Source organism: Diabrotica undecimpunctata, chromosome 5, assembly GCF_040954645.1.
Source record: "Diabrotica undecimpunctata isolate CICGRU chromosome 5, icDiaUnde3, whole genome shotgun sequence".
Lineage (NCBI taxonomy): Eukaryota > Metazoa > Arthropoda > Insecta > Coleoptera > Chrysomelidae > Diabrotica > Diabrotica undecimpunctata.
The window spans coordinates 143,256,571-143,283,308 of NC_092807.1; the positions used below are offsets into that span (position 1 = coordinate 143,256,571).

General features: G+C 34.5%; 1 protein-coding gene across 12 annotated transcripts in view; it reads right to left on the minus strand.

Annotated features, from left to right (window-relative positions):
• Nucleotides 1-505: 505 nt before the first annotated feature.
• Nucleotides 506-26,738, minus strand: part of LOC140441907 (uncharacterized) — a 45,459-nt gene continuing 19,226 nt past the window's right edge. For all 12 annotated transcript variants that reach the window (XM_072532899.1, XM_072532906.1, XM_072532901.1 and 9 more), the window contains 6 exons: nucleotides 20,314-20,409; nucleotides 17,971-18,219; nucleotides 13,231-13,603; nucleotides 9,146-9,522; nucleotides 5,700-6,054; nucleotides 506-1,338 (listed from right to left, as the gene is read on the minus strand). In XM_072532899.1, coding sequence (XP_072389000.1) covers nucleotides 644-1,338; nucleotides 5,700-6,054; nucleotides 9,146-9,522; nucleotides 13,231-13,603; nucleotides 17,971-18,219; nucleotides 20,314-20,409 — 2,145 coding nt within the window. In that variant the 3' untranslated portion in view covers nucleotides 506-643. The remainder of the gene's footprint in view (nucleotides 1,339-5,699; nucleotides 6,055-9,145; nucleotides 9,523-13,230; nucleotides 13,604-17,970; nucleotides 18,220-20,313; nucleotides 20,410-26,738) is intronic.

A 26,738-nucleotide genomic window follows, 5' to 3' on the forward strand; every position in this document is an offset into this window, starting at 1 on the left:
TCATCGAGGAGTAGGAATAGAGGTTCAATCAAGATAGAAAGGAGATGGAGAGACGTTACCAAGAAAGATGAAATATAGGAATGATAGCTAATTACTGCTGGGCCTTAAAAAGAGCCTCGATTACAAAAATCGATAAAGAGAAGACCAAAAACGCAGTTTTCATGGAAAAAGAGAACGGTTTTATCCAAAAAAACCAAATATTGTCTAACCTAGGTTATAATGAATTCTTTTTTTTTTTAAGAACAACTCAATTTTGCAATGTAATTTTCTATTAAATAAAGTTTTAAAAAATATTTTCTCAGTATTTTTGGCAGTTTCTATGAAAAATTTCAAACATACTTTTCTTGAAAACCAGACGTGCTGGAAAAAAACTAAGTGTAGATTCGTACTTCCGCACATCCCATTCACTGTAGGACACCTATTAAACTTAAAACACTTTTTAATGAAAAAAAATGAAGGCCTGTGAATATATGAAATGATAATAAATAATAAATAAGAATGAAAGTACAGCACAATAAATTTTATTCTTATAGTCATATCATTCTGACTGAACAGTTACTAAAAGACATTCTTTGAGTACATGAAATTAACCTCACAACAAAACAAATGCAAATTTAAATATTATATATGGCTGCATGAAGTTCTACTTTTCAGTACTGTTTTTCTTACAAAATTGCATCATCCGCGCAGCAAGTGCTCCTTGACATTTTCTATTTGTTTGAGAATCGCTATCTTGTCTTAACCTGTTATTTTCTATTTGTTGTGGATTGTTACTGGAACTTTGACTACCTTCAGATCGATTAAGTTGTTGTCTTAATCTGTAATATTCCTTTTCTTGTGGATTGTTACTTAAACTTTGAATACCTTCAAATCGGTTATGTTCTTGCTTCAGCCTGTTATATTCTTTGTCTTGTGGATTGTTACTAACACTTTGAATACCTTCAGATCGGTTATATTCTTGCCTTAGTCTGTTATGTTCTTTATCTTGTGGATTGTTACTAAAACTTTGAATGCCTTCAGATCGGTTATGTTCTTGTCTTAGCCTGTTATGTCCTTTGTCTTGTGGATTGTTACTAGAGCTTTGAATACCTTCAGATCGGTTAAGTGTTTGCCTGTTATATTCTTTTCCTTGTTGATTATTTAAATTTTGAATACCTCTAGATTGGTTAAATTCTTCTTTTTGATTTGTATTACCATAGTTGGGATTACCTCCAGATTTAGGATTTCGTCGTTCTTTTTTTAAATTGTCCCACTCTTTATACTGTTCAGATAGTTCTTCGACAACTTTTCTTACGGCGTATTGTGATTGTTTTAGCATTTTTTGAACATGTTCGTCACCTACAAAAAATTCACGAATATTATTATTTAATACTTAGTTAATAATATTATTAATGATTATATTTAATTAATTATATAATTATAATAATTTAATTAATAAAAATTTAACAGGTTCACAAAGGACATCGATCATTATTTCTATGGTAGCCAGTAAAGAATATAGAAAGTTTAATAAAGAATAAAAAACGTATGCAAGAATTAAAAAGCTAAATTAGATAAAATGATTCTGAAAATTTTTTTTATGGTTTTTGAGTATTTTGGTTTTTATTTTGACCATTATTTTGACAACATATATTACTGTTGTAGTCCAAAATTAACTTAAAAATTAAATAATTTTTTATTAAAAAGACCACGGGACTATAAATTTCCAATGCCCTGTATATGATAAATTTGTAAATATAAGAATTTAGCATTAAGAAGTGAAAATGTGGAGAAAGAATGAGGCAATCAGTAGTTGAGAGTAGTTTATATACATATATACAATTATCGGTCAAAAAGTGGAGAAAAAAGACAAAGAATGTGGCTACTTCATCTATTTATTTGAAGACGTTTCGCTATCTAATCAGAAAGCATCATCAGTTTATCTAAAAAGAATAATATGAAAAACCAAACATCCACAGAGAGGTTAATACAAACATGTTACCTCAAAAAGACATGTAGCAGTCAATGGTATAAAATGTAAAGAAGCTTAAGATATTATACAAGAAATAGTTAAGTTTTATAAATAATCAATTGAAACTAAGTACAGTTTTCAATTTAACACAAATTTAGAACAGCAAAAGAACCATCTGGTTATTACACATGTAATTAAAAAAAAGTATGTAAAAAACTTATGTAAAATATAAGTATTTGCCGAGAAGCTAATAAGATCACAAGATCACTCTTCCAACAGTAGAATATTAATTTAGTTTAATTTTGACTTTAGGTAACATTATTAAAGTGGTTGCAAAAGTATGCTGTAGTAATCTTGTAAAAAATATAATGACAGTTACCACAAAAAGCTTCTACACTACCTAGAGACACTCGGCAAATGGGAACCCATTGTAGACCGACGAACTATCACGTGAAGAAGCAGTGTACTTGAGGTACAAACATGACAACATCAAGGCGAGTTACTAACCGCTAATGCATTAAGCGGTAAATTAAAAGATATGATATAGTAAGGAGACATCCCTGTCTGTACGAACCATTATATGAAAGAAACAGATGTTTGGAAACACCATTTTACTTTCAGTGAATGGCTCGAAGAAAACAAACAAACAAGTGAGGTCGATCCTGCATATCATAATATAAGTGACTAAGTTCTAGCTGGTTAGCCAGCCCCAGGTACAGATTCAATTCAAGTTCCACAGTCAAAGGTTCATAATACTTTGAACCTGAATAATTACTTAGAATTATATGTATCAAATTAATTTAAATTTTATTAAACTATTTCATCAAAAATTATTTTATATATTTTATAACATTGATAAATGAATCAATAAAATATTAGTTGAATAGCAATCATGATTTAAGTAAAACAGAAAATTTTATTTGAATTTATTTAAAAGTGAAAATGTATACAAAAACACACCATGGGAGACAATTTTAAAGTAAAAAAAGATAAAGCTTAGTTCTGCAATATTAATGCATGATAAATTTAGCTCAAGTTACCAATGTCCGTTCTCTTGTTCAGAGCGTTGGGGTGTTTCAGTATCGAACACATTTCCAAAAACTGCCTTTTCACGAGATTGCGTTCGTTACCAAGAATCTTAACTTCGTTAAAGTCCACTTTATGATTTGTGTTAATAGCAAGAGCACAAGTATGCTGGGATATGTTAATATCACTGCGGTGTGTCGTAAGACGCCCCCTCAGTGATCTCCCTCTCTGACCGATGTAACACGAGTCACACTCAGCACAAGATATGTGATAGATGACATTGACTTGTTCCAAAAGGAACAAGGGTGTTTTGATCGTCTTGGCATTCTTAACTGCAATTTTAACAGGCACGTTATTATGTTTGTACAGTTTAATAAGTTTTTCAGTATCTTGAGGGAAATAGGGTAACGAGGAGTAATGGGTAGTTGGAGTCCCAAGTGTTATTAATAGTATTGTTTGATATTACTCTAAGTTGGTTACAATTGGGTATGTCAATAAATGAGGAACCATAACTCTGCGAATATAGGTATTTGTTGATGAGAGAAGATGGGTAGGAATTATCAATCAATATGTTTCTGAGCAGTAGAAGGGATTCCCTTCGATTAACCGGATGTGTCAGCCTATTCAGCCTACAGCTTAAAGCTTTGATAAGATTTAATTTAAATTTAAAAGGATGACAGGACAGATAACAGGAGTGGTAGTTGAGAAACCTATTGGAGGCCATTGGTTTCCTGTACCAACTTGTTGTTAACATATTATCTCCCATTCTGATGACACGCATATCTAAAAAGGGAATACTATTAGTGGTGCGGTCCTCAAGTTCAAGAGTGAACTGTAAGTGAGGATTAAACTCATTGAACAAAGACAAGGTGGCCTATATCTTGTCTAGAGGTAATGCTAGTAATAGATCATCAGCATACCGCTTAATAAAAGGGATTTGGAAAATTATCCAGTACAAAGTTAACTAGGGTGGGAGAGATTGAGTTAACTATATATATATAACTATATATATATATATATATATATATATATATATATATATATATATATATACATCATATTATGACACAGATTAATTCTTCTAGCAAATGCAGCCATTTATGGCGTAGGAAGGCAAAAAAAGCATTAATAAACATTCAATAAAAATACACTTATACTAAAAAACTGACTATATTTTTTTAGTATTTTGTTGGTCATTTCGTAGTATTACCAATGGTTTATGCTGAAGTTTTTCGATTTTTATGGAAAGATGCCAACATCAAGCAATACAACAAAAACGTCAATGCAAACCAAAAACGCATCTCATGCACGTTCAGGAAGACGAAACGAGTAATCTATTTCGACAGATATACCATCAAATTTAGAACGAGACAATTTGAGATACATATTTTTTGGATCAGATGCTTTTATGGTCACATAGGAAAGATTAATATCTATTTGAAGATTTATTTAATGTATTTAATTTTTGCTTTTGCTTTTTTCTGCAGCTTCTGTAAGTCGTTATCTTGCCATTGGGTCATTCTATCGATACAACGTTTTTCTTTGAATTCAGAAAAAAATAGTTGACCAGGATATTGTCAAAATTGTCACCTCCAAGAAAAGTATATCCATTGTCGATTTCATTTTAAAGACACCTATCCATTTAGGATAGAATTTGCACCCCTTCCTAATCAAGAAGCGGCTACAATAGCAGGAGCATTCATAACACACATCGTATCAAGACATGAACTTACTTGAATCAAAATTATGACAAGAATTAAACTGGCACTATGCCCCTGGTCTGAAATCAGAAGAAATAGTCGAACGATATAATAAAACTGTTTGTGAATACCTTTCAGTGTTCGTCGCTGATAATCAAAAATATTGGGATACTTTAATTCCTTTATTCCTGCAAGGTTTGAAAATGAAGTGACCGGTTATTCTCAATCGATGAGGATCACCGGAAGAGAAATAAAGCTTCCCTGAGTTTTTTTTTGGAAGATTGCCTCCCTTCGACTAAGAAAGCTCATCCCTGACATACATAAAAAATTTGATAGAAAAATTGGAAAAAGTCTACGAATTTGCTCGTAAAAGTTTGAAGCTACAAAGTGGTAACGTCAAGGTCAGGCTCGACATGTATGCTATAGAGACAACTTTCGAAAGAGGTGACCCAGTTATACAATCCCAAACTTAAGGACTTTTGCCTAAACTTCAACTAAACTGGGAGGCCCAGTACACTGTCCTGCAGAAAATAAACGATCTTATCTACCCCATCCAATTTTCAGCTAGTAGTACACCCAAGGTAGTTGATATCGAGAGATTAGCTTAACACCATGGAGCTGGTATACTCTGTTAGCTTCAGTCAGTCCCTAATAGACTAGCTATTCAAGGTCAATAACTGGTCAATATGTAGTTTCATACTTTATTTCCTTGTTAATTACCTAATTAATTGTTTTAGTGTTGTCCATAACTAAAAGGTGAATGTCCTATAAGTAAAAATTTGGCCGATAACTAAATTTTTCGTTATTTTTTTATATTTAATAGTATAAAACCCCCTCGAAATATAACAATTCTATTACCAGTATAAAAAAATACCATTATTAAACTTATAATGTTGTAAAACTTGTTTTTGCATAATTAAATCTTAAGTGTCCAATATCTACTAGGTTTACCTTATTTCAAGCATGATATAAATCATATATCCAAATTATAAAGTCCTTATCAGTTACCTGCCCTTATTTACCTGTTAATATTGCCATATTTTTAGCAATTTCTTGCAACTTTTTATTTTCAGCATTGGCAGCCTGGAGTTCTTTTTTCATTGCACATACAGCTTCATACTCACAGCTTTTACTACGTCTTGAAGTATCACGTCTATCTATTACATCCAGTTTTTGTATTTGATTTTTAGCGTCATTTAGCTCCATTTCCAACTCTTGTATTCGGGTTTTATAAACAGTAGTTTCAACAGAAACACCCTGTATTGAACTTTTCAATTGTGATTGCAGTATTTCCAATTTTTTATCTGCAGCTGCTATTAACCTATCTTTCTTTTCTATTTCATTACGCATATTCATCAATGTCTCCTTCATTCTAGCCTAAAATAAATAAATACTATTTAAATTTGTTTTAAAACTATTTTCTAGTGGAATATAGTCTAATTTACGATGTTTATTGTCCGCAATTTTAGTTTCAAAGCGATAGTTTTTGCTTTTTCGAAATCGCTCCCTTCCGCTCCCTAAAATCGAGTATCATTCGTAAAGCCATAGAAATCGAAAAACAGCCTAACAGCTTAAACACGCGCATTGACGCTAAGCGACTGTCGGCAACACGGCGACCGCTGCTTCAGCGACCTCCCACTAGCTGAGCTACTGTCATTGCGTGGTCTATGGACCAATGAACCAATGAACGTACATGCGTATCGCCCCGCCTTTCTACCTCCTATTCAATTTACCATTGGCCGATGAACTTGGAAATGCACATATTGATACCAAATAAAGTGTATAAAAGGAGTGCATTTTCCAACCCATAAATAGTCAAGCCTAACCTTACTTCGGATCACATGTAGGGTCTCCTACACCCTGGGATCCTCCTTCACGGGGCTCTGCTCCCTACTTGTCCTTAGACTCTTTTGCTAGGAACCTTTTCACCACCAAATTGAGTTTTATGTTTGAGAGATTACCTAACCCACCTAAAACACCTAGGGAGCTGATATGGAGTTGTTTCTTTGTGATGACACAAGCCTTCCTATGGTGAAACTACACAGGGTAAGACCGGTCGTCACTCGACACTGAGAAGTAGGCAGGTTGAGACCTCAGTGGAGTTTGACGGTTCTTGTATTTCTACACAACAAGATACTGGTAACGTCTCAAATCGGTTCTTCCCGAGAACTTAGTAATTTTCAAATATATATATATATATATATATATATATATATATATATATATATATATATATATATATATATATATATATATAGGGAGTACGATCGTCTATCCAATATAAATTAAGGAACACTCGAAGAGTGGTGGGATTTTCGGTCAAAGTGAAGAAATAAAAGACAAAGAAGGTGGCTACTTCATCTATTTATTGAAGACGTTTCGCTTTCTAATCAAAAAGCATCATCAGTTCATCTAAAAAGAACAATATGAAAAAACATATTTTTTTTTATATTTTTTTTTTCATATTGTGTTTTTTAGATGAACTGATGATGCTTTCTGATTAGAAAGCGATACGTCTTCAATAAATAGATGAAGTAGCCACCTACTTTGTCTTTTATTTCTCCACTTCCACCCACCACTCTTCGAGTGTTCCTTAATATATATAGTGAGTTTGGACCGGTTCTTCACCTACACATTGCGTAAAAACAAGAGGGAACGTAACAACTAGGAACAGCATACTCAAGTAGCTAACAGGAAGTATATTTGGTGCATGTTCTGGTGTTTTGAGCATAATAGCACAGGCACTGTGTTTTTTAACGGCTGAATATGGTCGAACAGCTCGAATTACACGAATTACACGGTCGAACAACTAATAGAAAAAAGAATGGCCAAAAATAGATCTGTCCATTTGACTTTTGTTGATCTTAAGAAGGCATATGACTCAATACTTAGAACCAAACTATGGGAAGCAATGGAAGACATCGAAGTTCCACGAAGATTAATAAACGCGGTAAAAGCTACAAGAATAACGAAGTAGCTATCAAAACGGGCAATAGAATATGCAGTCCATTTAAGACGACAAAGGGACTACTACAGGGTTGCTCCACATCCCCCCCCCTGTTCAAAATATTCCTGGAAAAAACCCTGAAACCATGGAAAAGAAAGTGCGAAGGAATGGGTATACCAGTAAGGAACGATTATCTATATACGCTAAGTTTTACCGACGACCAAATAGTGATCGCACAAGACGAGGATGACCTCAGTTTTATGATGAGAAAACTGGAGCAGGAATATACAAAGAATGGGATGGAAATAAACCTAAAGAAAACTGAATACCTAACAACGGAGAATACAGAAATAAAACAGCTGGAAATAGACGAAGGTAAACAAATCAAAGGAACAGACAAGTATAAGTATTTAGGTTTCATAATATCAAACAAAGGAACAACGGAGGAAGATATAAAAAATAGACTAGGACAAACAAGAGACTGCATACGAAAATTGGGATAAGAACATCAGCATGAAAACAAAGAAAAAAATATATAATACCATGACAAGAAATATCCTCACTTATGGGTGTGAAAATTGGACAATAAATAAGAAAACCAAAAACAAAATAAGAGCAACAGAGATGGAATTCCTAAGGAGATGGAGATTAAGAGGAGAATGGGAATGAACTCCGACCTAATAGACTACATCGGACAGAAGAGGTTAACCTGGTACGGACATGTCAGAAGAGCAGACCAAAATCGGTGGATAAATAGAATAAGAGAGTGGAGCCCGATAGGAAGAAGAAAGAGAGACAGACCCCGAAGATCTTTCAGAGATGAAGTGGACGAAGCAATGAGTAGAAGAAACCTACAGGAAGGGGACTGGCTAAACAGGAAAAATTGGAGAAAACGGTTGAGTGAAGGAATACAGTGAAAACTGTGGAAATCCTTGTATATATATATATATATATATATAATATATATATATATATATATATATATATATATATATATATGCGTGCCTCGTTTGGAACAGATCTGTCCACTTGGAACAGTGCGAATATTTTCTTGAACCTCCGGATATGGACCTGCTAATCTCTAGACTTAAATACGTGGAAAACTATGAATATGATAAGAACTGGGGTAGGTACAGTGAAATTAAACATGGTAAAATAAGGAAAACTAGATCAACCACTATAATCGTGGACTAATACTGTGAAGAAATACAAAAAATGAAATATCTTCTTATAGGTAGAAACTGTCTTCATCGGTGTACTCTCGAAGATTTGTGGCTCGCCAACAAAGATGGAACCAATGTAGCCTGATACTGAACCGACATTATATGAATAACATGTCCTTACACGACAAAGTAATAGTGTCTTCCTCGTCTCTTTCTCGATTTTCCTATATTCAAAACATTTTTGCAAGTCTCTTCGATTTCATGTTCTGTTAATATCATTCTGGCCAGTAAATCAGCTGTACAAAAATTTTTAAAATGAAAATATGAATGCGTTTTAGTTATCCAAATTACTACTAACCTGCACTTCTTCTTTGTTTTTAATCAAAGAATCAATTTGTTCCATTAATCTTTTAATTTCACTATCTTGTTCCACTATACAAGACTGTAAATCGCCAACTTGTTTTTTTAGTAATTCTTTATCTCGTTTTAATTTTGTGCTATCTTCCACTTCCACTTGATTATCCACATTTAATTGCTCCTCGTATTTTTGTTTGTACATATCTCGTTCGTTGGCAGCATTTTCGAGACATTTACATTTAAGTCTTAAATTTTCATTATGGTTTTGAACATGTGACATGCCGTTCACTTTTATTTGGAGTTTATCTCGCTCTATGAGAAATACTTCAGCTTCCTTTGCTTTCGCTCGTAAGCGTTCCATTTCCTCTTTCATGAGATCTGAAATATATAATATTTAAAATATTACATAATTTAACATTGAAAAATATAATCAATATAGATACGAACGGCTAAAAAGCGAGGTAGAATATGCTATAAGGAACACAAAAGGGGGTAAAGCTGCAGGACCAGATGAAATTCCTGTAGAATTGTTGAAACTAATAGACGACGACGCACTTGAAATAATGGTGAACCTTAACACAATTCATAGAACAGGCATCATACCAAAGAAATGGCTCTCCTCTACTTTTGTCAAAATCCCGAAGACGAATAACGCCAGAGAATGTTCAGACCACAGAACTATAGCATTGATGAGCCACACACTAAAAGTATTTTTTAAAATAATACACAAAAGAATATTTAATAAATTAGAAGAGGACATAAGCGCCACACAGTTTGGATTCAGAGGTGGACTGGGAACACGGGAAGCTTTGTTTGGTCTGAGTGTGTTAATGCAAAGATGTTTGGATGTAAACCAAGACCTCTACGTAGGTTTCATAGATTTTGAGAAGGCCTTCGATAAAGTCAGACACCAAAAGCTGTATGAAATCCTAAGAAGCAAAAACATCGACAGTCGCGACATTAACATCATATCCAGGTTGTACTGGGGACAAACAGCAAAAATCAAAGTTGATAATGAGTTAACCGAAGAAATTGAGATTCGTCGAGGTGTGCGTCAGGGTTGTGTGCTTTCTCCACTATTATTCAATATATATAGCGAAACAATATGTCAGGAAGCGCTCCTAGAGCAAAACATTGGTATGAACATTAACGGAGAGTTAATTAACAATATACGATACGCTGATGACACGCTAATAGTAACAGATAACCTAGCAAATTTACAGTTTTTGATGGAAAACATAAACACCCATACCAAAAAATATGGTCTAAAACTGAACATCAACAAGACTAAATTCATGGTTGTAACAAAGGAGCTATACACCAATGTGAATTTAACCATAAATAATCAGCCAGTTGAAAGAGTTACGTCCTACAAATATTTAGGGGTTTGCTTCACTGATACTAATGACCAGACAAGAGAAATCAAGAGGCGAATAGAGATAGCGAGACAATCGTTTGTCAAAATGAAAAAGTTCCTATGCAGCCGGGACATAAATATAAACTTAAGAACGAGAATGTTAAGGTGCTATATTTTCTCCGTTCTGATGTACGGCATGGAAGCCTGGACACTGAAAAAGATAAACATCAAAAACATTGAGGCATTCGAGATGTGGTGTTACAGTAGAATATGGAAAATACCATGGACAGAAAGAGTAACAAATCAAGATGTTGTGCTGAAGATGGGGAAGGAATGCGAAGTCATAAAAATCATACAAACGAAAAAACTAGAATATCTGGGCCACATAATGAGAGGAGAAAAGTACTCTCTGCTTAGACTCATAATCCAAGGAAAAATCTCGGGAAAGAGAAATGTGGGACGTAGGAGGATTTCCTGGTTGCGAAATTTTAGGGAGTGGTATGGGTGCAGTTCAATACAGTTGTTCAGAGCTGCAGCCAACAAAGTGAAGATTGCTGTGATGGTAGCCAACCTCCGATAGAAGACGGTACTGCAAGAAGAAGAAGGCTCAAAAAGCTATTGAAAAACGAAATTGATCTAAAAAAAAACTTGCAAGGAAGAGTAAAAGTTCTAACGTAATTGGTATATTAAGTTAATAATAAAAATATCCAAAAAAGTTACAAAATTTTCGGGTCTCAGACAATCATCAGTGATACTTCAAAGTAAATGAAAATTGTTGCATTTGTTTCTTAACAGCGATAGGAAATTTTGTGAACTAAAGTAAAAATGTCGAAATAAAAATTGCATTATTAAACAGAAAAAATGCATTTTCCAAAGTGCATTTCGAAGTAATGAAATAAAATAAATTTGTTATCGGGAAATATCTGAAGTTAATGGGTTCAATATTACTACTCGGTGGTTTTTGGGGTCGCTGAATACGAATATTATGACGGCGACAGTGTCCGAAGCACCTAGTGCTCAGAACGGGCCTCATCTTCTAAAGTTTTGTGAAAATTCAATACAAAATTAGTGAAATTGTTTAAGATTATTTAAATTTGATAATTATTTTTTATCAAATGTAAATTAGATTAAATTATTAATATAATGTAAAACATTTTCGGTCGTATTCAGAAACTAATCGAAAACTCCAGGGAATCGCCTTCGGAGGCATTCTTCAACAACGTGACGGACGGCCTGTCGTTGCGTACCACATTCACACTCAGGAGTAAGGACTTTTTCCCATTTATATAAGCTGTCAACACATCTACCGCTGCTTGTCCATGTATTGCGGGTCAGTTCAAGGCCTAGCGGTTTCTGATTGATACAGGCCATTTCTTGTGCTTCCTGTGGTGAGTCGCTCTCGCATTGTCTTCTCCAAGCGTTGGTGAGGTTGAAACGTTCCTGATGTAAGGAGTTGGCTCTTAACAATGGGGGATATTTGGAGCGCAGTCTGTTTATTTCGATATCAAGCTTATCATGGTGGATCCGTAGTAGATGGTTAGCCTTGATTTTTCGATATTCTCTGAGAAGAGAATGACTTTTTCGCAGTTTCAGCGGTGGAATGTGACTCGGAATGGGTCGCCAATAGTTCGGTGTGGCTCTAATTATATTTGAGATCATTCGCATTGTCTGGTTTAATTGGGTGTCTATAATCTTCGTGTGTTTGCTATTGAGCCATACCGGGCAAGCATATTCAGCCGCCGAGTATACAAGTCCGAGGTCGGATAATCTGAGTACGGAGGCTAAGGACCTCCCATATTTCTCGAAATATGGGAGGAGAAATATGGGAATACGTGCTTGGCGGAGAAAGGCGATGGATCCTTAAGGGGGCTGGGACCCACGTAGGATTGTGAAGCCAGAATAATGATGATGTCTGAGGACCTCCATATGGATGCCACATAGCTTTTGGACTATATTAGTTTGCATTTTCAGTTTTGCTGCCTTTCTTTGTAGGTGTTCTTTAAAACTCAATGTTGTGTCCAGATATTGGACCTAATGGAGAAAGTAGACCTGAAGGTGGAGATGATATAGAACTAAAACGGAAGGAAACTGAGCTACCAACGTTACCAACTTTAGAAAAAATAAATAAATCAACTCAGTCTCTAGCCAGAGACAAGTCACCAGGAGCAGATAACCTACCCGCAGAAATATTTAAATGTGGCAATCAAACATTTGTAATCCTCTTTTTTAAACTATTAATACAGGTATGGCAAGAACGGGCTTTACCAGAAGATTGGAATACTGGAATTATATGCCCTATACGAAAAAAAATAAACGTGCTTAACCGTTAAAACTTTAAGGAATTTCCCTTCTTAATACGGCATACAAAATTTTGTCCCCCATACTTAACGAATGATTGGCACAGTACACTGATATTTTATAATAAATCATACCAAAGAAGCTTTTTGAAAAACAGATCTAAAGCAGACAAATATTATAAATGTCTCATATTTGTTTGCCAAAACTCAAAATCGAAATTTTATGTTACAACTACCGGTCCATGGAAGTGATAAATTTGATTGATCTCGTGAGAATCGTAAAAAATGGCAAAAATCGTGCAACGTTTATTTATTTAACAGATTTATAGAAACTTTATTTACGGCAAAATAAAAAAAGTAAAAAGGTGTTTAAAATAGTAAAGATATGTATTTTTAATATAATTTGAGAAGTGTTATGTGTTCAGTTTATACCTAATCTTTTTAGGATAGCATCTCTCTCAGCTTTGACATTTTCTAGTTCTCGTTGGACACATACACATTTCGATTGGACCTTTCGTAAATCATAATTTGAAGTCTTTTCTCTCTGTAATCGTATTAACTGGTTTTCTAAATCTTCAGTTCTTGCAGCCTTCTTCTTATATTCATCGAGTTGGGATTCCAATTCGTGTATTCTTTCAATTTTCTTTTGCATTTCGTCTCTTTCTGCTAAAGCGTTATCTAATAATGATTGATTTTTAAAAATTTCGAAGTCTTCTGGAACGGTGTTAGAACATTGGGCTAATCTTCTTTCCAGCATTTTTATTTTCATTTTTAAACTGATGCAAGCTTCGCATTCATCTTTGTTCTATAAAAACAGAAACAAAATAATTAACTTTCTTGCTAATGGATTAAATCCACAATCAAAAATAAAACCGACGGCACACACAACGTGCTTATATAGTATTTATTATATACGAGAATAAATATTAGTTAGCACAATACAAAAGAGTAAAAAATAATATAACTTAATAGTAAACTGACTTAATTTCTTAGTTGGATCATGTCGGGCTTTCTATTCTCTATCTGGACTCTTCATCAAGACTTTCGGACCTTAAGTTTACTAGAATCTCAAATAATTTTACTCTTGTAGTATATAGTTCACTAGATACCGAACTACTGCCACTGAATGCACACTTACACAGTAGTAATCACGCCGTGGAAAGGGACTTTCATACATATAAAGAAATTTTTTACAAGTGGGGAGAATTGGTCCAAAGACGAATCCTCTTAGCCCCAATGCTCTCTAGGCTCTCCACCAAATGTCTTTCATTGCAGACTGATACTCATGAAAGGCTACTATTACAATTATGCTTGTCATGTTATGCTTCTTGTTCTCCACGTGAAGTCCAGGACAGCTTTTTCTTGTCGTATTTATGTGCTTGCGTGTATAAGCATCAAACCTCTGTAAGTCTGTCCAAGCCTTTAGGCTAAGCCGACTCCAAAATCTCAACGCTTGAATGAAAACTGGCTCACTCTAGCCCCTTTTTGGCTTTTTTTATTATTTTTTTGAGGGATTTGGGAATGAGATGAAAATAATTCATCCGACAGAGGGTGAATTATTTTCAAGCGTTGCAGAACTACGAGTACTTATATGCTATTTCATCTGGTTGTTGCCAAGCTGTAGCTGTTTGAGTCTTCTGTACTTCCATCGGTGGTAGACATACCTATGATATCTTGCAGAATGTGGTTGGGATGGTCCGTTAGTTTGCACAATTATAGTTGTGCGTTTTTGTTAATTTGGTCCAGTACTCTAATCTGCTAGGTATCTCTGAACAGGAATCTTTCTACTACGTATCGAGGAAAGTTTGTTGCTTCTCGTGGTATTCCCTCGTGAGCAGCTTGTACGTCTATCTCCATGCATATGCAGCATGATGCTATTGATGACCATATACTTCGTTTTGAATATGAGCTTGCTTCTTCTCACAGTTAAGCTTCTAGTTTGAGCCTGTACCATGTTTGCCCCATGTACTGTTCTTGTAGGATGTGAATCAATATAAGAATTTGAAGGTAGCCAACCATACCTACGAATGTGACTCCGCCTTTCCCTAGCTATGCGGAATGATAAATGACAACAACAATGTCAGTCAAGAAATACAAGCTCGGATTCATAGCGGTAATAAGTGCTTTTGTGCATATAAAGACTTGATGAAATGTAAGTTACTGAATCCTGAGTCTAAGCTTATAATTCACAAAATAGTAATTAGACCAGTGGTCATATATAAAACGTGGACCTTTTTAACCACTGATGAAAATTAATTAAAAATATTTCAGCGCAAAATATTAAGAAAGATATTTGATATTTTAAGCGATGGTTCATGGAAAATAAAAATGAACTATGAGCTGGATTAATCAATGTAGAACACAGATATCATTAGATTTGTAAAGTAACAAAGACTAATCTGGCTTAGCCACTTAAAAATAATGACAGATAATCGAGCTGTAAAAGTAATTCACAGATGGAGACCCCAAGGAAATAGGACAATAGAAAGACTCCGTAAAAGTCGATAGACGATGTAGAGGAAGATCTTAAAACAATGAATATCAGATATTGGCGAAGAGAAGTATCCAACAGGACAGAATAGAAGAACGTTGTTAAGCAGGCCATGACTCACAAATGGTTGTAGCTCTATTTGAAGAAGAATATTTTGTGATAGACTCTAACGAAAGCTTCGCTAACATCTAAAAAGGGTGCTCCATGTACTGTCTATCATTGAAGCCTGCTACGATGTATTCTGTTATAATGACCCTTATCTTTGCTCTGTTCTTTTTTCTTGATCAGTTTCCTTAGCTCTTGGCTGATGTCTTCGAATCTAGCTCTGTGACGGGTATGTTTTTCCTCTGTAGCGAAGTTTTTTTTTTTGCTTCTCTTGTATTTTCGTCTTTTTGACTTTTGCCTCTAGTTCTTCTGAGTTTTTTATGGTTGGGAGGTGTCTGATTTCTTCGCTGATTTAAAGCTAGGCCATTTTATTTTCTTTTTGTAGATAGTGTGATGATCTTCTGATCAGAAAATTAAAATATATCAAAAACTCATTATAGCTTATCTATATTTATCAATTATCATATCTTCCATTGTAAACACTTTCTTTGGGAAATAAAGATCATAATAAAATCATTAGGAGAAGCGAATTGGTTTTAATCCCCATTATCCACGCAAAACAAACATGTCTCTTTGTCGATTTGGATACTGGCCAATAGACCAAAAACTTATTGGAGCGGATGAAAGTACCTACATCATGGAGCCGTTAAAAGTATCTGTCGTGAATTCCAAACAGGGTACGACTCTTTGTGTGCAAGTAAAACGTGTGGTGTTAAATGTATTGAACTATCCTCTGAACTTAAAAAATGGTGACACCTTGACTATTACTGTGAAAAAAGTTTCGAAAATGTGAGGTGTGAGTGTTAGCAAAATTTATGACATCCACGAAGAGGCTCAGCAAGACGAAATGAAACTGGTACAAAAAAGAAATAAAAACAGTTTTAAGTCCAATTCACGTGAGAATACTTACGATGAGGGAGTGAAGTCCCGAATAAGAATAATTGTCCATGATTTTTTTTGAAAAACACACCACCAACCGTCGATAGCATAATAAACAGAGTGAAGGATGATGAGGACGTACCAGCTTTTTCAAAAACCACATTTTGTAGGCTACTAAATGACATGGGTTTAGAATATGGTAAAAGAAGTCGAGATTCGATAATGATGGAAAAAAAAGATCTCATATCCTGGAAACACAAGTACCTCAGACAAATAAAAACATTGAGGAAAAAGGATAATGTAAATCTTGTTTATACCGATGAGTCTTAAATTAGCGTCGGTGCTTTAGTCAAAAGGGAATGGAGGAACACAACTATCAGGAATCCACGAAATGCCTTTATAAAACGGCTCTCCACTGGACTGAAAGCTCCAACCTAAAGAGGTCATCAATTTGTTCTTCTTTATGCAGAAAGCGAAACTGGTTTTTTGGCATGGGCCGAATTAACTTTCTTGGCCAAGAAGGGAACACCGCTGATTACCACGACGAAATGGACGGAGATGTATATGAAGAATGATTTAAGAAGGCGTTAATTCCAAACTTGCCAAAAGTCAAAGAAAACGTTGTCGTTTTGGATAATGCGTCATACTACTCCCGCAAATTTGATTTTCCAAGAATATTGTGGAACAAAAGGCAAACTTAGGAGTGGCCCATCAAAAAGAACATTTTATTCAAGGCAAATTACCTAAAAAGTGAATTACTGGATACCGCTGTCGCATTTAGAGACGAGTACGACAAGTACAGAAATGAAACAATTGCGTAAAAATATGGCGTTAAGATTTTGAGACTGCCGCCTTACCATTGCGAGCTAAACCCCATTGAGATGATGTGGAGTCAAGTGAAAAGGTTTGTGGCTTCAAACAACGTCGATTTTAAAGAAAAAACGGTAAAACGGATGATAAAAGAAGCTTACCAACACGTATCTAAAGAAAAATGGCATACTTATGTGAACCACGTCAAGAAAGCAGAAGAAAAAATGTTTGCGGTGCACAATTTGTAGGAAGATATTGAACCGATGATAATTAATATAGGTGATTATTCAGAGGATGAGGACGATTTAGATATGGATTGTGACTAGTATTAATTAACGAAAAATATCTCAGATTTAATGCTCATTTGTTTTTTAGTACTGTACCCACAGTACATTTCAATTATGATCTTCTTGTGTATTTTATGTATAAATATTTATCGTGTCATATAGGGTAAACTACTTGCATTTTTTTTTGTATATATGTATACAAGTACTTACGAGGTACAAGATATTTTATGTATACAGGCACTTTTTATAGAATTAATTTGTTTTTTTTTTGTTTATTCTCTTATTTAACTGAGTTAAATTAATGAGTGAAGATTTTTGAAATGAAGCGCGTACGGTCCTGATTTCTCAGTTTATCGCCAAACTACCACACACCTACCACTTTGCCGACATGAGCAGCATAGCTGCGTGCCGTAAGACCAACACTGCATTCTAATTGTAGCTTCTACTATAGACAAAAATAAAGATATATAAAATTAAATCCGAAATAAGACTTACAGTATACTTCTACAGCAATCAAAAGATAATTAAATTTTAAAAAATAGTATCTTATTCCTATCAAATAAATTATTATTAAGAAAAATAATAGAAAAGAAAGATTACCGCGTCATCTAACTCTGATACTCCAACTCCAGAAGCCTTACTATCTCGAAGTCTCGGTTTTCCTTGACGTTTTGATTCCATTTTCTCTCTTTTAAGTATTTCATTTTCTTCCTCTGCAGCTTTAAGCTTTAAACAGTATTGCCTTAAAATTTCTAATTCGTTTTTGATCATGCTAGCTTCTATTTCGGGAGTAGCTTCAGAAAGTTGTTTTTCCAGATCTTCTATATCTTTGCTGGAATCTATTGGTTTCTAGAAAAAATAAAAAATTTCAAGGCTTAAATCTAGTCTAATCCAGTGGTTCTCAAACTTTTTTTAGTCGCGGCACCCTTACAGGGCTAAAAATATTTCGAGACACCAACCCTTGAAGCGATTTGGGAAACGACAAAAAATGAAAAAAATACAATTCTGAGGCTCATTTTATTTCAATACAAACTTTATTTCAGACCAATAAAATACAGTACATTTGATATTCAAATATTCTTACTTAATGTGCTGAATGAAACTATTTCGTTGATGTTTTCATTATATCCTTTATAATTATGGGAATCTTTGTAAGTTTGACCCTCAAATCCCTTGATGCTTGAAGTTTACTTCTGTATTTGTTTTTAATGTAAGCATATGCGGAGAAAGAAGACTCACAGAGATAAGTCGATGTGAAACACACTGCAACCTTGCCAACAACATTATTTTCTGAATATACCTGCATCTAGAATTCTTCTTGGCTTCCTTTACGGTAGTTGAGTTTCAAACTGCTATCTTCGCTGACCGGTTTATTTTTTGAGTCATCTGAGTCAAATTTATTGGGAATAAGTCACTATTGAAGGTTAAAATAAGTTTATTGACGTTTCAATTTCCACTTTGGAAATCATTCTCAAAATGCAAACATTAATAAATTAAACAAATTTTGTTTTTTGTTACTTGGTAGAAAATTCTTCTAATAATTTAATTTTATCTGACTCATTGATATTGACAATTCAGACATACATTATACATTTTAAATAAGTTTTAAACGTCGCGCTTCATCTCTTCAGGCAGGGTCATGCATGATGGAAAGATTATGCAAAAATGAAAACGAAAACGCTACTGAAACATCATTTATTGTTTGTTTTCACAAAACCTGCAAAACTCCAAACCATTGCCAAGGAACTGATTAAATCTTAAGTGAAGAATGTCGTACAATGCATGTTAGGTCCAGATATGACCAAGAAGATTGATGATGTGCAGATGTCAAACAGCACTATAAGCAAGAGAATTCACATTATTTCAGACTTTGTAGAGAGTTTATAAATAGATTAAAAACTTGTGAATTCTTCAGTTTACAGCTTGATGAAAGTACCGATGTTGCTGGACTTGCTGTTCTGCTTGTGTTTGTGAGGTTTAAAGGTTTCTTCAGCCCTATCGGCTGAACCAGGATGATTACTTTCCAAATGTTTTAATTCAGATGGAACCAAGCACCCATTAGCAAAAAATGTTCTTATTTTTCCCCGAATTTCTTTTTGGTAAGAAACCTCCTTTCCACGAATTGAGGAAGAACAACTTAGATGAGCTGAACTCGAATGGATCTCGTGGACATTTGCATCTTCTCCATCTCTGCCAGTTGTCACTGAATCAGTTAATTCAAATGCTTCAGAGACTTCACTACATTTCCTTTTCAAAGACCCAGATTTTAGCCAATTTTTCATTATTCTGGAACGAAAAAAATGTCTCAAATAAAAAAAAGTAAAAGTATTTTTCAACCGTAATAGTGCAAGACATATTTTATGGCAAAAATAGCAACAAAAGTACAAAATATTATACATATTAATTCCAATGAATATAATTACTTACGTCGCCACTTTTCTTCTGCAGTTATATTTAAAACTTCCACTTTGAAATCTAACTCTAATTTTTACAAAACTCACTTATCGGCTGCAAAAATTAAACTGTGGAATGAATGCTCGGTCGCCATCGAGAATACACAAGTACAAATAGTCATCATGTTTCGATTGGACAGTGGCGCAGCGGCCGGTTGTTTGACTTTTCTTAAATGTTTCACGTCACCCTTGGCAAATGCTTGTGGCACTCCAGGGTGCCGCGTCACCTACTTTGAGAATCTCTGGACCAATCTACAGAAAATGTTCTTTAGATTAGAATGTTCTGTATATTTCTGGTTGTGTTGGTCTGGAATTACTGAAATTAAAACAATTTTATTTTCTTGTCACTTAATATTTCGCCAACTGATTGTTGACTTCATCGGAAGTGCAGGAGATAAACCTGTTCACAAAAAAATACAAGACAAATATTTGTTTTGCACTTTCACAATAAGACAATTAGTCAACAACATTTAAATAATGTAATACTTACTGAAAGACTTTTCTGATACTTTTGCTGAAACATATCTCGCTCCCTTATTATGTTTCGTATATTTTCCTGCTGCTCTTTGCATACACATTCCAGTTCCTTAAACATAAAAATATATTGATACGATAATTTTCCTTGCCTATGACTACATCATGAGAAAGAAAATGCCTATGACTACATGATAGAGAAAGATGAAAGCAATTGGGAGAGACCTACATTCAGGAGTGGATGGAAAATGGTTGACAAAGAAGAAGATGACTACATCTTCATTCGATAAAATTTTCCAGTATCTAAATACAGTGTGAGGTAAATGTATGGAACGTTTGAAGTAGTTTAGGAACAGCTAATAGAATAAATATAAAATTTGCTTTATAGTGGTTATGATCTACATATATAGGGTTGTGGTGGGATCTTTCCTTTTCCTGATAACATAGGGGATTTGTTCTTTTAAAATAGATCATCCATTATATTTTTATGAAATATTTAATAATGTAACTATTTAGAATTAATTAGTATAGTTTTTATTATTGTATACTTAACACTTAAACGTAAGAAATGAAGCTGAAACTGAAGAATAAATGCATAATGTAACGTAACGTATTTTATTATAATCAGCGTTTGCTTAAAGGAAAAATGAGTAATCGCATTTCGTGAATGCCAATAGCAAAAACCTTGTAACCGTTTCAAAAGGTAATCCTTTATAATTTATACAAATTGTAATTCTTAATAAATATTTAAACTTATGTTAATCCCGCCACCTATCCGTCAAGTACGGAAACATCTAAATTACCTCTCAAGAATTCAACTGCAGTTCATAGTAGTTCCGATTTTGGCCTCACAAAATCCTAGCACTGGTTACTTCCCGCGATTCATCTCTCTTTCTTGTTCTGACTTGTCCAGGAACGTACGAGAACGCATACAGGACGAAATTTTGTTTAGTGGTCCCTTGACGAGGTAAGCCGAAAAATCCGTTTTTTTTCTTTTCCTCCTCCTAAGTGCCTTCTCTGTTGAGGTTAGCGATCAATATGGAAAATTCCTCTCTGTTCTGGGCTTGATGAATTAATTCATTTCCTTTTGTGTGAGTCCAATCTCTGATGTTTCGTAGCCAAGATTTTTTCTTTCGTCCTATACCCCTTTTATCTTCAATCTTGCCTTCTGATATTACCTGGAGCTGCTCAAATTCCCTATGGCGCATTATGTGTCCTAGATATGACGTCTTTCTAATTTTGATAGTATTGACCAGATAAGGGTGTGTGTTCATTGCTTTCAGTACTTCTTTATTCATAGTTCTGCTGATCCAGCTTATTCTTAGCATTCGGCGGTACATCCACATTTCAAATAAATTTAATTTGTTGACGTCATACTGTTTTAATGTCCAGGTCTCACAGCCACATAGTAATCGAGACCGCACATAACACTTGTGTTATGTGTGGTCTCTATTAGTGTTCTCAATCTTATTGAGACTGATAGCTTGGGGTTACAGAGCAATTTACGCATATTCATGAAACCAGATCATGCTATTTCAATGCGTCTTCTAATTTCTTTTGAGTGGTCTAGTTGACTATTTAGTTCTCTGCCCAGGTATATGAAGCTTTGGGAACTCTGAAGGGTCCCATTGTTGAAGTTAAACCATTTATTTGTATGTAAGGTGTAACTTGTTCATGGAGGTTTTTGTGGAATTTCAGAATTTTGGTTTTGGAAAAGTTAATGTCCAAGCCCAGCCCGTAACTTTCTTCTGATAATATGTTCATCTTGGTCTTCTGTTTCTGTTAATACTACGGTGTCATCGGCATATCTTATATTCTTAATGATGATTCCATTGGCTCTGGCACCTTCGGGGCGATCTTCAAGAGAAGCTCTAATTATATGTTCGGCATATACATTAAATAATAGGGGGGATTAAATGCACCCTTGACGCACTCCTCGTTCTATGTTGATGAGCTTGGTGTTTCCGTTCTCTGTTCAAACGCATCCTCTGTGGTTCCAGTATGTATTACTTATCATAGCTATGTCGTGTCCGTCCAATCCTACTTCTTTTAGCACCTCAATCAATTTTCCGTGTTTAATGCGGTCAAAGGCCTTTCTATAATTGACAAAGCACACATACAGCCGTTTTTGAACCTCAACATACGTTTCTGCTATCAGTGTCAATTCCATAATTGCTTCTTTAGTGCCTGTACCCTTTCTAAAGCCATATTGAGAACAATTCAGGTATTCTTCACACTTATTTTGAATTCGGTTATAAATTATTCGCATAAAAATCTTGGCGGCATGACTCATTAGAGATACAGTTCGATGGTCTTCACATTTCCTTGTTTTTTGTTTTTTAGGAAGAGCTATATATGTGGATGCTAGCCAGTTACGCGGTATTATGCCATGGTCATATATATTGTTGTAGAGGGATGTTAATTTCCTTACGGCACTATTACTTAGGTGTTTAAAATGTTCGGCTATTATTAGGTCTTCGCCGGGTGCATTGTTGTTCTTTGCGTCTTTTATTGCCTGCAAAACTTCTTCGGTGAGAATGTTTAATTTTTCATCTGTATCTATTTGTGGGGTCTCTTCTGTTCTCTGATCACCAAACAAATCTTTAAGATATTGCTCCCATATTTCTTTCTGTTTTTCAGGGTCCAGTTCCATATGGTTTTTCTTGTTTGTTACAATCGATAACTGTTTGGGTTTCCATATGCCAGCTACTTCTTTAACCTTTCTGTGTAGTTCTCTATCTTTATGCTTCATATGCAGATCTTCTACCTCTTTACATTTTTCTTTCATCCACTCTTCCTTAGCTACATTTATTTTTTTCTCAATTTCCCTGTTGAGTTTTTTGTATCTTGTTAGGTTTTTGTTTTTTACCATTTGTCTCCTCTCCATAATTTGTAATATTTTGTTTGCCATCCATGGTTTTCTATGTTTACGGTTTTTGGTCTGCTGCCTCCAAGACAGTATTTTTAATTTTCCCCCACATGTCTTCAATGTTTTCTTTTATTGTCTTCTCCTTAGTGGGAGCTATTTTCTTAGGCTGTACGCAGTTACACCATGTCTAGCCACCAGTCTACCATGTCTTCATACTTCTGTTGCTGTCCTTGGTTAGCACTACTCCATGCTATTCTCTGACTGGGTTTAGCCTTGTCTACTTTTTTAAGTTTTAATCGGATGGTTGCGACTACAGGATTGTGGTCTGAATTTATGTCACAGCTTGGGTACACTCACAATATTTCCTTCGCAAATCTTTAGGAGACCTCCACGTATATAGACGTCTTTTAGGTAATTTAAGCCATGTGTTAAAAAACACTAGGTTGTTCTCTTGGCAAAATTCAACAAAGCGTGTGCCTCGTTCGTTCCTGGTCCCTAAACCATATGGGCCGATGATCGATTCGACTTTTTCTACTCCTACTTTGGCATTCCAATCTCCCATAAATATGTTGATGTCGTCTGATTTCATGTGTTTTTTGATCTTTTCAATATCGGAATAGAAAATCTCAAGATCTTCGTCTGGGCTGTCTGCTGTCGGTGCGTATATTTGTATTATATTGATATCGAATGTTTGTCCATTTAATTTGATAATCATTTATCTGTCTCCGAAATTCTTTGTTATTTAATATAAGTGCCTTTTTGTGGAATATCCCGTTTGCTTACCCGCCCCCGCCTATGGATTTTTACGATGGATTTATATTTCTGCTGCCAATAGATTTAACTTTCTGAAATCCTAGCCGAGTACCTAGTTGGTAAAAATTATATCTTTTCTACAAGCGTGTGGATAATTCAGGTTGTACCAATTTTATATATATTTTTTATTGAATAGTGAAGATTATCTGTAAACTAAATAACAGTGAAGTGATTTTATTAATCTTTTAATTACATAGATATCAGAATTGTTTTATGTGAACGAATTTTAAACTTTTTGTTAGTTACAAAATAATAAAGGTTAGCTTTGTGTTAAATTTTTCATTTTATTTCTCTATCTGAGCTCGTTTCCTTACGAAGGTAAATTATTAAAGATGGCGCTTTTAAATTCATTTTAATTTTAAAGATAATACGAACAGATTGTATATAAATTTTAAAAGAACTACACCCGAATCTCTTTCTACGCGAGCGGGGGGCCTAGAATAATTATGTAGGTAATATACGGGGTGCTCTTAGAAAGTTGTCCCTTTGGAATCTTTTTGATAAATCAGTGTATTCTCATTTTGGTAAATAGTTTACCTATAACCTAATGAACTTGTCAGAAGCGGATCAGCGATCTAAAGTAAGCTGTATGGGTGCCAAAAAGAATGTTCCTCAACCGGAAAAAGCCTACATCCGAATACAACATAACTTCCATACTGGAAAATTATATCCTATAAAACACATAGCAATGTGGGAATCAGTAAATTATAACAGGCGTCTCTATAGAACAGAGAAATTATCAAATAAAAAGGCTTTTTCATGACACTCTTTGATACAGATATCTTACAACTGCTTTTGATGAATTTGGTCATATAGCCTAACAAGCTATTTAGCTCAGCGGGATGCTATTATTCGAAAACTGAATTTATAAATTTAAATTTATAAAAGTCGCAATATCTCCGATTCTAATCAACGCAAATTGATGTCTTTTTAATAACAAATATGTCGTTACTAGATTGTAAAAATTTAATTAGTTAATTTGTAAATTATTTATTAAACAGAGCCATTTGTTTAAACAATTTAAAAAAATATTTATTTTGCCAAATTTTAAATTTCTCTTAATATTATTAGTAGGGAAAGTTATAAAATGATAGTTAACTTAAATAATATTGTATTATAGCTATAAATAATAACTTTTTTGTGAGGATGTATATAACTTTATTTCTAATAATTCTAAACGCATTGAAACGGTAACAGATTTCCAAAGTTTTACAAATATTAAAATTCATAAAATTCTCCATCCAGCGCAATGTAGATGGCTTTCTTTGGAAGCTGCTGTGGTGAGATTGCTAGAAGTATAGTATGCCCTGATTGTATTTTTCACAGATGCGGTTACTACCAGGCGCCTACTTTTATCAGAAAAAAAATTTAATACGCCCACAAGATCCATTGACAAAATGTTTTCTGCAATTCCTTGAATTTGTGTTACCTTTCTTCAATAACATGAACAAAGTAATGCAATATTCTAACCCGAAAATTATAACATAACTAATAATAAAAATAAGTAAAATACACTTATACATTTTTAAAACATTTTGACCTTTTAAAAGTTGGTGCAAAAAAATATTAATTCGATCATTAAATCATGAGAAAAGAATACTTGAACTATGTTACCAATAACGAATTGTTAGCTGTAGAGGATGAGTTGTAACGTCGTATTTGAATTTGTGTAAATAATGTTAAATAAAACATTGTGTGATAAATATATGGCTAGAATCAGAATTCATAGCGATACCTAAAAAACAGGGGGCTAAAAAGTGCGAAGAATAACGAACAATCAGCCTAATGAGCCACATGTTGAAACTGTTTCTTAGAGTCATCCATGGAAGAATTTATAAGAAGTGCGAGGGACAAATATCGGACAGACAGTTCGGCTTCATTAACGCAGTGGGTACCAGAGAGGCACTTTTCGGAGTACAGGTACTGATTCAAAGATGCAGGGACGTTAACTGCGACGTATACGCGTGCTTGATTGACTATGAAAAGGCATTTGACAGAGTTCAACATCAAAAGATGATAAACATTTTAAAAGAAGCAGACCTAGATGACAAAGACTTCAGAATAATTTCAGAACTCTACTGGAATCAGACCGCATACATAAAAATTAACGGAGAAGAAACAGATCACATAAAAATACTACGTGGAGTTAGACAGGGATGTATCCTATCGCCGTTAATATTTAATATTTACTCAGAGAAAATTTTTAACGAGGCTCTTTACGGAATAGACGAAGGCATCCTTCTAAATGGTGAAAGAGTAAACAATGTTAGATATGCCGACGACACCATGATGATAGCAGATAGTTTAGAGGGACTTCAGAGGCTAATGGACAGAATAAACGAGTACAGTCGACAGTACGGACTAAACATTAATACCCACAAAACGAAACAAATGATTCTCAGCAAGGAAAATATAGATGGGGCTCATCTATACATTAATGGGACGCAGATAGAGCGAGTAAAAAAGTATTGCTACCTGGGAACTATTATAAACGAACAGTAAAGCAATGTACAGGAAATAAAATGCCGCATAGGAAAGGCAAGAACGGTCTCTAACAAAATGAGCGCCATCTTCAAAAGTCACAACATATCCCTAGATACAAAAATGAGACATTTGAGATGCTATGTTTTCTCTGTGTTGTTGTACGGGGCGGAGGCATGGACGCTTACAGACACCACTATTAAAAAACTTGAAGCATTTGAGATGTGGCTTTATAGAAGAATGCTGAGAATATCATGGACAGCAAGGATCACGAACAA